The 12,315-nt window shown below is 39.0% G+C and overlaps 1 protein-coding gene and 1 long non-coding RNA gene across 9 annotated transcripts in view; one reads left to right on the top strand and one right to left on the bottom strand.

Moving 5' to 3' along the window:
- The window catches only part of galnt7 (UDP-N-acetyl-alpha-D-galactosamine: polypeptide N-acetylgalactosaminyltransferase 7), a 246,524-nt gene that overhangs the window by 135,421 nt on the left and 98,788 nt on the right, over positions 1-12,315 (top strand). For 6 of the 8 annotated variants that reach the window (XR_013284129.1, XR_013284130.1, XM_077525661.1 and 3 more), the window contains 2 exons: positions 3,102-3,204; positions 3,304-3,402. Coding sequence is in view for 5 of the 8 variants with exons in the window: in XM_077525661.1 (XP_077381787.1) it covers positions 3,102-3,204; positions 3,304-3,402 (202 nt within the window). In the remaining 3 variants the exon portion in view is untranslated. Of the gene's footprint in view, positions 1-3,101; positions 3,205-3,303; positions 3,403-3,720; positions 4,000-5,606; positions 5,762-12,315 lie in introns of those variants that run through there. The other 2 variants (XR_013284131.1, XM_077525660.1) reach the window with 2 other exon arrangements.
- Positions 5,577-8,028, bottom strand: LOC144021418 (uncharacterized). Its single transcript, XR_013284138.1, has 2 exons — positions 7,786-8,028; positions 5,577-5,736 (listed from the first exon to the last, which is right to left on the bottom strand). It is a non-coding gene; the product is annotated as an uncharacterized LOC144021418 (long non-coding RNA).

Raw genomic sequence — 12,315 nt, 5'->3', positions numbered from 1 at the left:
TCCTCTTCAGCTTTAATCTCCTTCCGTATTTGCACACCATCTTTCTGCTGATAATCTTCTTGACTATTTTCTTTTAAGTAGGATATGTGTGTAGTAGCTGCAATCCACTCTTTAGTTGTTTTCATAAAGTACTGTGTGGGTGCCATTTTGGGTTGAAACCAATTTTCTTGGTCATGCATTTGCTCATCTTCAGGTCAAAGGCTCATTATTTCTTTGTTGAGACGATTGAATTCGTCTAACAGGCAAACAAAGTCTTTTTCCATTCCATCTTGCACCAATGATACGTTTTCCACATCCTTCATCAAAGCTGTCATTACATTCATTCTGTTAGACAACTCTCTTAATCTTTGTCTTCTCAAAGAAATGAATCTGCAATTTTTCTTCTATTCCTTTCTCAGTTAACCTACGTGACCTCGCTTGTTCCAGCTCTGCTGTAATTATCACCCATTGAAACTCCCTTTCTTCGTCCATTCTATCATTTGCGGAGTGGCTCATTTTGCATGCAACGTTCAAAAGCACCGTTACTTCAGTGGTTACTTTTCTTCATAAAAACAAATGCAAACAGTTTCTCATTCAATGCCAAGCTCTGCATGGACGAGTTAAAGTCGTGACGTGTTTATTCGCCGGTGAAAGTTACTTGTTGCTTTCGTTTTCAGTCACATCGGCTCCGTGCAGCTAGTTAGGTTGCAGCTAGCGCTAGCTTACGTTAGCTTTAGCTTCGTTCGTCGTAGCTTTCTATCTTCACCCCGTTTCTTGCGGGCATAGAAAACACAAAGATTTCTCTTTACCTTGCTTCGTCGTCTCAACAGATTATTCCGTTTCCTACTTGCAAGCGTCTCCCGTGGCTTGTATCCAGCCGCCTTTCTCGTCCGGTGACCGGCCCGCTCTCTCTTTTAGCCACCTTTTTTTTTTTTCCTCACAGTCTGGAGTGGTTCTTGCTTGTTTGCGAGTTTTTTGACTAAATGTAGGTGTTACTCCACAAAAACGAACACCCTTGAAACCAGAGTAACGATAAGTCTTGAACGCAAACGACAGGACCACGTCTTGATTTTTACTATTTAATAAAAACAACAAATATTACAAGTACGTCCAAAAAGGTCAAATCATCTGGTCAAAAAACTATGTCGCTTCTATCATGAGCTGAATTCATCTGTCCCATGTCCAGCTCGTTGCCGTTCTATCTACGCACATTCGCGAGTCACATGACGCTGCAAACAAATACTTCCAATAAAGAAATAAACAATTTCTCTTTATACTTTTAAACAAATAAATTTGAATATATGCATAAAATAATATTCACCATTAATTTTAACTAAATTATCCAATATGCAAAAGGTGTAAATATGACTCTAGCGACAATATACAATATGTAGAACACACTACTAATTAACCAATACACAATTGGCTCCTACAGTGATAATCGTTCAATAATCGAATCATGTCACCCTTAATCGTAATCGAATATAATCGTGGGGTGCCTTAGATGGCACATCCCTAATATGGGGTCATCCTTAAGGGCTGTGCTGAACAGCTGACAGGATTGTTTACAACCATCTTTAACCTTTCACTGCTGCAGTGCGTGGTCCCTACGTGCTTTAAATCCACCACAATCATTCCAGTATTTGGCTCCTTACTTTGTTGCACTGTGAATAACTGATTGGCACATTTGAGCAATGTTCTGAGATTCCGAGGAGTGAGTAAAGCAGCGATCTCTGAGCATTAATTCGAAACGCACCCATGCTGAGGCAATAGGGCTTGTGGCGCTGACAAGCCGTTTAGAAGGAAAATAGTAAGAAAATCCGCACAACAGCGATGTACACCTGCGATATATAAAATTAGGGTTACAAATGAAAATCAGTTACGATCACAGATGAATATCCGCAAAACAGCGAGGCCGATGAAAGGGTGAGGAAACACGGTATGCACAATACTACCAGATTATCAGGCCCTCTTTATTATATCAATAATCCCGCTACAGAATAGGGCTGATTACAATCACCCCCAAACTACTATTCTTAGAAGAGCGGGCGTGGCCAGTTGAGTTTTGGACAAGAAATGGAGCACTGCACAGACAGGCGACTGCGGCGAGTGTATTGGTACGAGTAAAAACTTGTAAGTTGACTGGCTATTTCACCATAAATATCTTCCACAAACTCTGCTGCTTTGGTGTCTGCCGCTATGTGACTGGCAATGTTGTGACCGGGATAAAATGGAGGGAGTTTCCCGGGGGAATCCAGAGGAATGTTTGCGCTGGCTTCAAGCTTGTAAACGGTAGGGATTTACGTGAAAAATGTCACAGAAGACACCTTTGTGTGTTTTCTTCATTCTGTCATTGGAAATGGGCCAGCAGCTGAAGACCAATATTAGTGACTGCAGGTATTTTTATCGTCCGCTTTCTTAGCGTTAGCCTTGCTTGCTGCCTGCTACAACATGCTAGCCACTATGCATCATGGTGAATTGTAAAAACACCAAAAAGACCTCGAGTTCACCTACGGAAGCCACTGCTGCTTCAATGTGAAAATGAATATGAAGTATCAGCGCTACAGAACCCCCATGCCTACAGCAACATGCTAGTTGATCAGTCTGTGTCACCAGTCCTCTTTACCAAAAGTAACGAGACAGAAGTAACAGCCCTATGGTAAACTTAAAATATTTGAATGAAAATCGTGACTTCTGTGTGTTTCGTTTCCGTGAAAATTAGCAACCTACATGATATTAGCAGTCATCTAGAGACTGCACCCATGTGCCAGCTGATCATAAAAATAAATCTTATCTTTCTACGAAAACTGTTTTCTTTCCGCCCACTTTGAGGTCTCCGCATGTCAACAACCATTTTAAGCTGTTCCAAAGTGTGTTTGTCGGTTGAACCATGTTGAAATTTCACGCCTGGGATGCCGTTCGCTTCCAAAATGATGTGGACGTGTGTCGTCTTATGTTGTCCGACTCCGGTGACTCAGGCAAATTAATAAGCAAAATGTGACGTCATATTTGATCAACCTTATTGTGATAATGAATGAATAATGGATTGTTTTTTTGTTTAACTCTGTTTACATACCATGTATGAAAGCTCTAGTTTTGCTGTCAATATATTTTTTTCTCAGGCAAGAACATCGGTGCAAAAGCTTCAAATGGTTCATGGAGGAAATAGCTTATGACATTCCATTACACTATCCCCTGCCTCCAAAAAATGTTGAATGGGGTGAGGTGAGTAAACGAAACAGTATAACACACGGCTACAGTAAAACATTATGTATAACTTACTTGCTTGCATAAACTTATTTATCTGTGTCTGTTTGTGTGAAGATTCGAGGCTTTGAGACAAGTTACTGTATTGACAGTATGGGACACACAAATGGAGGGAATGTGGAAACAGGACCATGCCACAGAATGGGTGGGAATCAGGTAAATAAAACAGCTCATTAGCTCAAAATCATGTTATGCATATCTAGTTTTGCCCTGTTGTCTACAATAAATCCTAAACCCACTTGTGATCATATATTTGAGATGCATTTTAGATTCAATAAGTGATCTAATAAGAAACAAAGGCAAAGATGAAGTCCAACGTTTGAGCAAGCAAACTTTTGTTTTGCTTCATAAAAGCAGCAAGCTACTCATTGCTCAGCGCAGCCTGTCTCGCCCTCCACCCTCCCTCCTGCTAATTAGTTACCGGCCCCTCCCCCCCTCCACTCTCACTGCTATCTACTCTGAAAACACTAACAGGCGACAATGGCGACAAGCAGGAGGAGAGGAGACGGCGATAGAAGCGACAGTGGATTTAGTACCCAAAAGAAAGTCAACATCCGAACTATGCAAGTATTTCGGGTATAAAAAAGAAGATACAGAAAAAAACAAGAAAACATTCTCCGCCGACAGTGCCTCACCGTTGTTGCTGCAACACCGGCCAAACAGCACCAACAAATCACGGACTTTGTGCCATTCATTCAACACTGTACCTGGAGAGGGGTTTAAAAAAAACGATCCACACGCTCGACAAGCGGTATGAAATGCCATCAGACAGACAATCCTCCAAACATGGTGAGGGCAGCTGCCTTAAGCCTGATTTATGCCTCGACGTTTGCTCTCGCGTTAATGACCGGCGTAGATCACATGATATACGCAAGCCATGAATTTTAAGTGCCGCGTAGCTCGTGGCCGGCTGCAGTGCACAAGTTGCCAATCCTTGCACGCCGTAGATGGTGGGGCATAGCTCGCTCATGATTGGTCCGTTCGTACTCGGCTTTTTTTTTTTCTCTCTCTCTCCCCGCCCCCCGCCCAGATAGTTTCTTTGGAAGCAACTGTTTGGTGGTGCAAATCGACTTCCTGCTCGGAGACCACGGCTGTGCATGTGGATATATGCCTGGGACGAGAGGCGGAAAACAACAACAACTTAAAAAAAAAAAGTGTTCGCTAAGCGCGTGGCTGTTGTGTTTTGGCGAGTTCACGGCCGACACCGGTGCAAATTGTCAATAAATAATTGCCACGATGATGAGCCGACTCTTCCCCCGGCTTTGTTTCGTGTTTCTTAATTCAATTGAACTTCCTCAATTTGTCATAAAATGCAGAGGAATCTCCACTCTGTGGCGACAGCCCGACTTGGAGTGAAACCACAGCAGACGCCGATGTGTATTGTGATGTGTATTGCGCACAAGTTGGAAGGCAAACGCATGAGCGGAGCTCCACCATAACGTCTCCGCGTGGGCCTCAAGCAGAAGTATACTGAGGCCTTGAAACGACTTGACCAGGCTGCATCTTGCACTTTAGTTGCAGACGTTCCACCTTTATTTTGAGGGGATTTACGAGTTTTACAAGACTTAAGTCGTGCTATGCTAACATCGAAAATCATCGCGTTAAACCAAGTTCCCGTTTGAAACAAAACGCACAACTCAGTCATGAACATAGTGATTTCCAGCCAGTTGAAATTCCGACGTTCGTTTTATGTACCAGAAAGCTTGCGTTGGATTAGAAGATGCAATAATGTCCCTTGGTGAACAACTACAGTGCTCTGAGCACTTTAGCAAGTCAACAAAAAGTGAGCGACTCCTTCCACTTCTTTCCTGGCACTGTTTCCATGGCACTATTTTCTCCTTTTTTGAGGTACTTTAGCTTTTTTAGTGGAATCTGGCAGCCGGCATTGCACTGTACCTTGCGGTACAGTTCAAAAGCAAGTAAATAGACTTACCATTCACCACACAGCAAAAACATGTCTGCTTAATATGAGATAAAAAAAATAATCTTGTTCTTAGTGTAAATTTACGACAAACAAGTGAAATTATCTGCCAATGCAGTAAGATAATTTTACTTAGATTTCTTGAAATAAGAAAAATGTGTAGATCTATATTAATCTTAAAATGAGCTTTAAACACTTATTCTAAGCAACAAATCAAGGAAATTAAATATTAAAATAAGCTGTATGCACTTAAAGTAACAAAACAATCAATTGAATCTTAAAATAAGCATAAGCTCTTATTTTTTTTCAAAGGTTATTAAATGGCCTAATTTCAAGTAAATTAAATATTTTTTGTTTTTTAAAAGCGTAAAAAAACAACAACAACAAAAAACGCTACTGAAACAGAGCATCAAGTGTCACTCTTTATTTGTATTTTTAGTTGACTGTCAAGCAGGGGGATGGCACCATTTTTAATTGCATTTGGTTTGACTCAGCCTGGGATCGAACCCACAACCTCCGAGTCTGAGGGTAGACACTACCACTAGATCACAGAGTTGGTAGCCTGTTTACTGGAAAGAGGGAAAATGAGCTTAGGTAAGTATGACAAAACCAGGAAATTGCTTACAATAGAATGCTACCAGGACTGTCTCAGAAAATTAGAATATTGTGATAAACTCCTTTATTTTCTGTAATGCAGTTAAAAAAAAAAAAAAGTCGTACATTCTGGATTCACTTGGAAACACTTGCAGGTGTTAAGAGTTAATTAGACGATTCAAGTGGTTAGTTGAATATCCTACTAGTATAATTTTGATGATTCTCTAATATTTTAAGATAGGATATTTGAGTTTTGTTTACGCTGTAAGCCATAATCAGCAAAATTAAAATAATAAAAGGCTTGCAATATTTCAGTTGATTTGTAATGAATCCAGAATGTATGACATTTTAGTTTTTTTTCATTGCATTACAGAAAATAAAGGACTTTATCACAATATTCTAATTTTCTGAGACAGTCCTGTATGTTGTAGGGCTGTGCAATTGATTGAAATTCAATTACAATTTCAATTATTATACAAAATGTTATACAAAATTGCACTAAGGGTGTAAATCTCTCCAATCAAGACGATACGATGCGCATCTCGATACATGGGGTGCGATCCGATACAAGGACGATTTGATTTTAAAATGAAACGGTTCGGTTCGATTCAGTAGGATTACGATTCGATTCGGTGTAGCGGCGCAATGATTATTTGAAAACTCAACAATTATTTAATTATTTTGTTACTCCATTAAAGGTTTGAATATCTTGTTTCATTTCAAATGATCAAAATCTTGTAACTTTCACAATTTACATGCATCTGCCTAATAAAATACTCCACTCATAAGTTGTAACTACTAATTAATATCTTTTTCAAAGCGCCACCTTACTACATGTAAACTAATTAACATAAAACAATTACAATTAGATAGATAGATAGATAGATAGATAGATAGATAGATAGACAGACAGACAGACAGACAGAGGACTGTCTCAGAAAATTATAATATTGTGATAGTCCTTTATTTTCTGCAATGCAATTCAATAAGCAAAAATGCCATACATTCTGGATTCATTACAAATCAACTGAAATATTGCAAGCCTTTTATTGTTTTAATCTTGTTGATTATGACATTTTTTGTACTTGGTCTGAGGAAATATTCTAATATTTCTTTTGAGATAGGATATTTGAATTTTCCTAAGCTGTAAGCCATAATCAGCAATATTAAAATAATAAAAGGCTTGCAATATTTCTGTTGATTTGTAATGAATCCAGAATGTATGGCATTTTTGCTTATTTAATTGCATTACAGAAAATAAAGGACTTTATCGCAATATTATAATTTTCTAAGACAGTCCTATTAGATAGATAGATAGATAGATAGATAGATAGAGTTTATTAATCCACACAAGCACCAAATCTGCATTTAGAGCTTCTCCCACACTTATTTTATACTTATTAGGACAAACAAGAAAATACCCGGGAGCCCGGAGCGTATCGCCGTCGAAGCGGCTTTCCCGCAGTGTAGAGGCGGCTTCCTGAGAGCGGCTTTCCCGCAGCTTCCCCCGGAGGCGGAGGCATCGCGAATGTCTGGTCTGTCGAATATCGAATATCCGACCTAAAACTAACTTCACCGCAGTCTTCAGCATGATCCCATGTTATTTTTTACGTCCGTGCTGTATCAGCATGCGAATCCACCTCTGACCGTGCTCCTTTTTTTAAGCTTCGAGCCAGGACAGCATGGTAGCATTTTCATTTCGTTCTCTTAACTCGAGTTTTTGTTGACATGTACACACGCTAGCATCGGTTAGCATGTTTACAGCGAGGGAATTGAATGACGCACCCTTCCGTCGTCAGCACAGATATATATATACAACTTGAGTATTAGTGCGCTTGCTGATTTGATGAGCACACGCACATCCATGGTATATGGAAGTCGGCGGATGAGCGGCGCTCACCAACAGCTTATGGGGACGCCAATGTTGTTATCATGTCCCAACTCCTGAAAGCCCTCATTCTCCACAACACAGCTTGGCTTAAGTGTTTAACAATAAATCGTGTTATTAAGGTCGTTATTATTACCTTTTATCTGGTCGAGTTGTGGGTGTTTCAACTGGAAGAAGTCCTGTTTGTCTGTCCGTTGGTTTGAACACCGCGGTTCCATGCCAGCTTGTCTGTACATCTGCCGTACTCGCAGTTGACAGTCTCTGTACATGACGTTGTTCATATAAAATTAACATCGCTTCCATACTTTGTACATTAAACTTGCCGTAGCACGTTGTGTCCGCGTCTTCCAACACTTGCTTCCCAAAACCGAAAGCAAAAGCGTTCCCTGACTCGTGTAACTGCGACAAGTCTCACGTGACTTTTTTTTTTTTTTTTTTTTCCCCACCCCACACACAAACACCGTTTCCCGGGTGAAGTCTCGCGTGACTGAGAGTCGAGGAAATGCAGTTTAAAGAGCTGGCTTGTGAATAATATTCTCATTCATCCAGGAAGACATTTTATTCTTAAGGCACTGAATCAATAGTAGCTGGACTGTTTTGGTGGTTTTATAAGACAGCCTGATTTCATATATTAGCAACACAAAACCGATTTTTGACGTCTTGATCGGGCCATCGACTGGCACAAGCTATTTTTAGACCGATACAGTAGTCCGCTTGCCGGTGCACTCGCATCGTTAAACTCAAAATTGGATTTCCGGTTCAAATCGTTTTTTGTTACACCCCTAATTTGCACCTTTTTTTTTTCTTTTTTTTTTAAATAACTATGCAATTTAATTTCATCCAAAGGGAACTTGCATAATTATAGTGTCAAATATTTTTATTTGTCTGAGCAATTTTTTTACGTTTAAACATTTTCTTGTTTTCTACCAAAAAGAAATGATCTTCCTAATTGTGTTCCTAATTATTACTAAAATAATTGATTGATATTTTCTTCATAATTGAGCAGACCTACTATATTGCACTTTTGTTTGATTGTTTTCACACTTATATTTTCCATTTATCTTGTTAGTACATTCTGCAAAATGTTAAAATAAGAAAATTTAATTTATGAAACTCTAGTTTAGGCCCTTTGATGTTAGTTAGTCATCTTAAAATGTGGAAAATATTTGTCTTAAGCCTCACAGTCCTTAAAACTGGCTGTTAACACTCAAGGCTAATAAGTATCTTAATATATGGTTCGGTGATGATAATGATATCTGACACTTATTTTTAGTAAAAATAACTTGTCAGACTCTTACATCATTTTAGCTTATTGTGCATAAAAATTAACCAATTTTAAGATTTACAAACTAAGTGAGAAATAAGACAAATGATCATAAAATAAGATTAATAATCTTGGAAATTCTGCTCTTGCAAAGTATATAATTCTCAAAACAAGACAAATAAGACTATGGCTTGATATAAGCATTTAAGTGTAGTTTAGATATCAGATTTTTTTTTTAGTGTACATAGACTCTTAGAGCATTTTAGCTTATTATGCATTAAAATTAACTAATTTAGGATTTCAAAACTAAGTAAGAAACTAGAGCTGCGAGCAGCTATAAAGGGCCCTCGCAGCCCGGGCCACGTTGGGGTCCTTGCACGTTGGGGTACTTGCACGTTAGGGTACTGGCACGTTGGGGTACTGGCATATTGGAAGCAAAATTTCTTTGAAAATGGCATAATAAACGTTTACATGTAGAATATTTTTTTTGCCAGTGTGTGTCAAGCTCAACGGGTTTTGGTGATTGTTAAGACCTGCAAAAATCAGCGTCCTTATTTATTTTTAGGCAATGAGTTGCCCTGATAGGTATTTTTTGTAAAAGTGTATATATACATCATCGCTCGTTGTACTCATTGCACAATGTTACTTTTATTGTCCAAAGGGGCAATCAAAAATGAATAAAACAAAATGGAAAGGTACATACGTTTGGATCGGTGTGAAGCCAGTGAACAATTTGAGTGGTGGAAACTAAAAGAATATTCATAAATGACTTAGTTGTCACACTTAGAATGAGTTTCCATTTTTTGTACAAAATACCGTATGTGTGTTCTTTTTTAATATATTATGCCTCAAGGGCTAGGTGGCGCTGTATTTATAATTGAATGTTGTCATCGAGATACCTTCAGGCCTTGATTATAAGCATACATGTCAAGTGTGGGATTTTTTTTGGAACATGTACCGTGGAGTTATTAAGCATATCCTTCATTCACGATATTGCTTTTAATGTCCACAGAGGCTATCAAAAATAAATAAAAATATATATATATGTTTGGATAAGTCTGATGCCAGTGAACATTTTGAGTGGTAGAAACTAAAAGAATATTCATAAATGACTTAGTTATCACACTTAGAATGAGTTTACATTTTTTGTACAAAATACCGTATGTGGGGTATTTTTTTTTATGCCTCAAGGGCTAGGTGACGCTGCATATATAACAGAATGTTGTCATAGAGATAGCTTCAGGCCTTGACGATAAACATACATGTCAAGTTTGGGATTTTTTGGAGCATGTACCGGGGAGTTATTAAGCATATCCTTTTTCAGTGCGAAACACAAATTTTGATGCCCCGCCTTCATCATATAGTATTTCGAAAGGTCAAGATTTTTCCCCCTGTCGTTGGCTCAGGTCTTGACATGGTCCAGGTCAAGTCTTAACTCAGTCAGATGAAACGTGTAGGAGAAGTGGGCAAAAGTCTGCCCCCTGTGAATGTGCAAAAATCGTCAAAAATGGGACATTCAAAAATTCGTAGCTCACTTCCTGTTCATTTTAGCATATGGGTCCAAGAGACTTTTTTGTAGGTCTTGGGCTCCCTCATACACATAAAAATTTTCGTAGATCTTGCTTAAACGTACAACCGGGGCTGCTTCATTAAAAATTCCTAGGGGGCGCTATTGAGTCATTTTTGTAAAAATAGCACAATCAACAATAAAATATTGCTCATTTTACCAGGCCAGATGTGTGTGCCAGGTTTCATGAGTTTCTGTGCATGTTTAGACCCTCAAAACTGGCGTTGTTTTCTTGGCGAACAGTGCTTAGCCACACCCACAGCAATTCGCGAAAACTCACAAACTTCGTGTTGTGACATCATGAAGGCCGAAACCCTCATCTGAGCAAATATGAGGTAGGTCCAGTTAACGTGTTTGGAGAAAAACGTAGAAGAAAATTCGTAAGAAAAAAAATTGCCACTAGGTGGCGCTATCAGTTAGATGAAATATAAGTCAGTAGATGTCTTTAGGGCTGGACTCTCATCAAATGTGTGAAATTTTGAGAAGATAGGATCATCTCGGTCAAGTTAATGCAGCTTTTATTTTCACGAAAAATCTTCAGATTTTTGCGTCACCGTAGCGGCCACGCCCTTTGGCGAAAAGTTACAATATTCGGTGTGGGGCATGATCAACATCTTAAGGCTTTTCTGACCAATTTTCAAATGGATCCCTTCAACAAGCTCAGCACAGTAGCTAAAAACGTAAAGTATGACATTTATTGTAACCACTAGGTGGCGCTATATGTATAACTGAATTTTATCATATAGATGTTTTCAGGCCGTGACTATTACGTTGCCTGAGAAGTTTGAGATTTTTTGGAGCTTGAACATGGGAGTTATTAAGCATTTGCTCTTTCTGGACAAATGAAATTTTAATGGCAATATTTGATGCCCCGCCCCCGTCATATAGTATTTCAAAAAGGCAAGATGTTTTGCCCAGTTGTTCTCTCAGGTCTTGAGATGATAAATGCCAAGTTTGAAGTCAATTGGATGAAAAATGTTTGCAAAGGGGGAAAAAGCATGACCACAGTGAATGTGCCAAAATAGGCCAAAATTGGACATTAAAAAATTCATAGCTCACTTCCTGTACATTTTAGCTACATGGTCCCAATAGACTTTTTTGTGCGTCTCGGGGTGCTACACGTGCCTGCCAATTTTTGTTGCTCTAGCTCAAACGTGCTGGGCTTGGTTTTTATTTTTCTACGCTAGGGGGCGCTATCGAGTCGCATTGTTATGACGACTTAATAATATCAAATTTTTCACCGGGCCTGAGGAGTGTGCAAAGTTCGGTGAGTTTTCGTGAATGTTTAGGTACCCAAAATCGCGATCGTTTGCGGAGAATAAAGAAGAAGAAGAAGAATAATAACTGGAGCTGCGAGCAGCTATAAAGGGCCCTCGCAGCCCGGGCCACGTTGGGGTCCTTGCACGTTGGGGTACTTGCACGTTGGGGTACTGGCACATTGGGGTACTGGCATATTGGAAGCAAAATTTCTTTGAAAATGGCATAATAAACGTTTACATGTAGAATATTTTTTTGCCAGTGTGTGTGTCAAGCTCAACGGGTTTTGGTGATTGTTAAGACCTGCAAAAATCAGCGTCCTTTTTTATTTTTAGGCAATGAGTTGCCCTGATTGGTATTTTTTTGTAAAAGTGTATATACACATCATCGCTCGTTGTACTCATTGCACAATGTTACTTTTATTGTCCAAAGGGGCAATCAAAAATGAATAAAACAAAATGGAAACGTACATACGTTTGGATCGGTGTGAAGCCAGTGAACAATTTGAGTGGTGGAAACTAAAAGAATATTCATAAATGACTTAGTTATCTCACTTAGAATGAGTGTACATTTTTTGT

The sequence above is a fragment of the Festucalex cinctus genome, chromosome 6 (genome assembly GCF_051991245.1).
Source record: "Festucalex cinctus isolate MCC-2025b chromosome 6, RoL_Fcin_1.0, whole genome shotgun sequence".
NCBI classification, from domain to species: Eukaryota; Metazoa; Chordata; class Actinopteri; order Syngnathiformes; family Syngnathidae; genus Festucalex; species Festucalex cinctus.
Note: the sequence above shows the minus strand (reverse complement) of the source record. Positions and strands in the feature narration are given on the sequence as shown.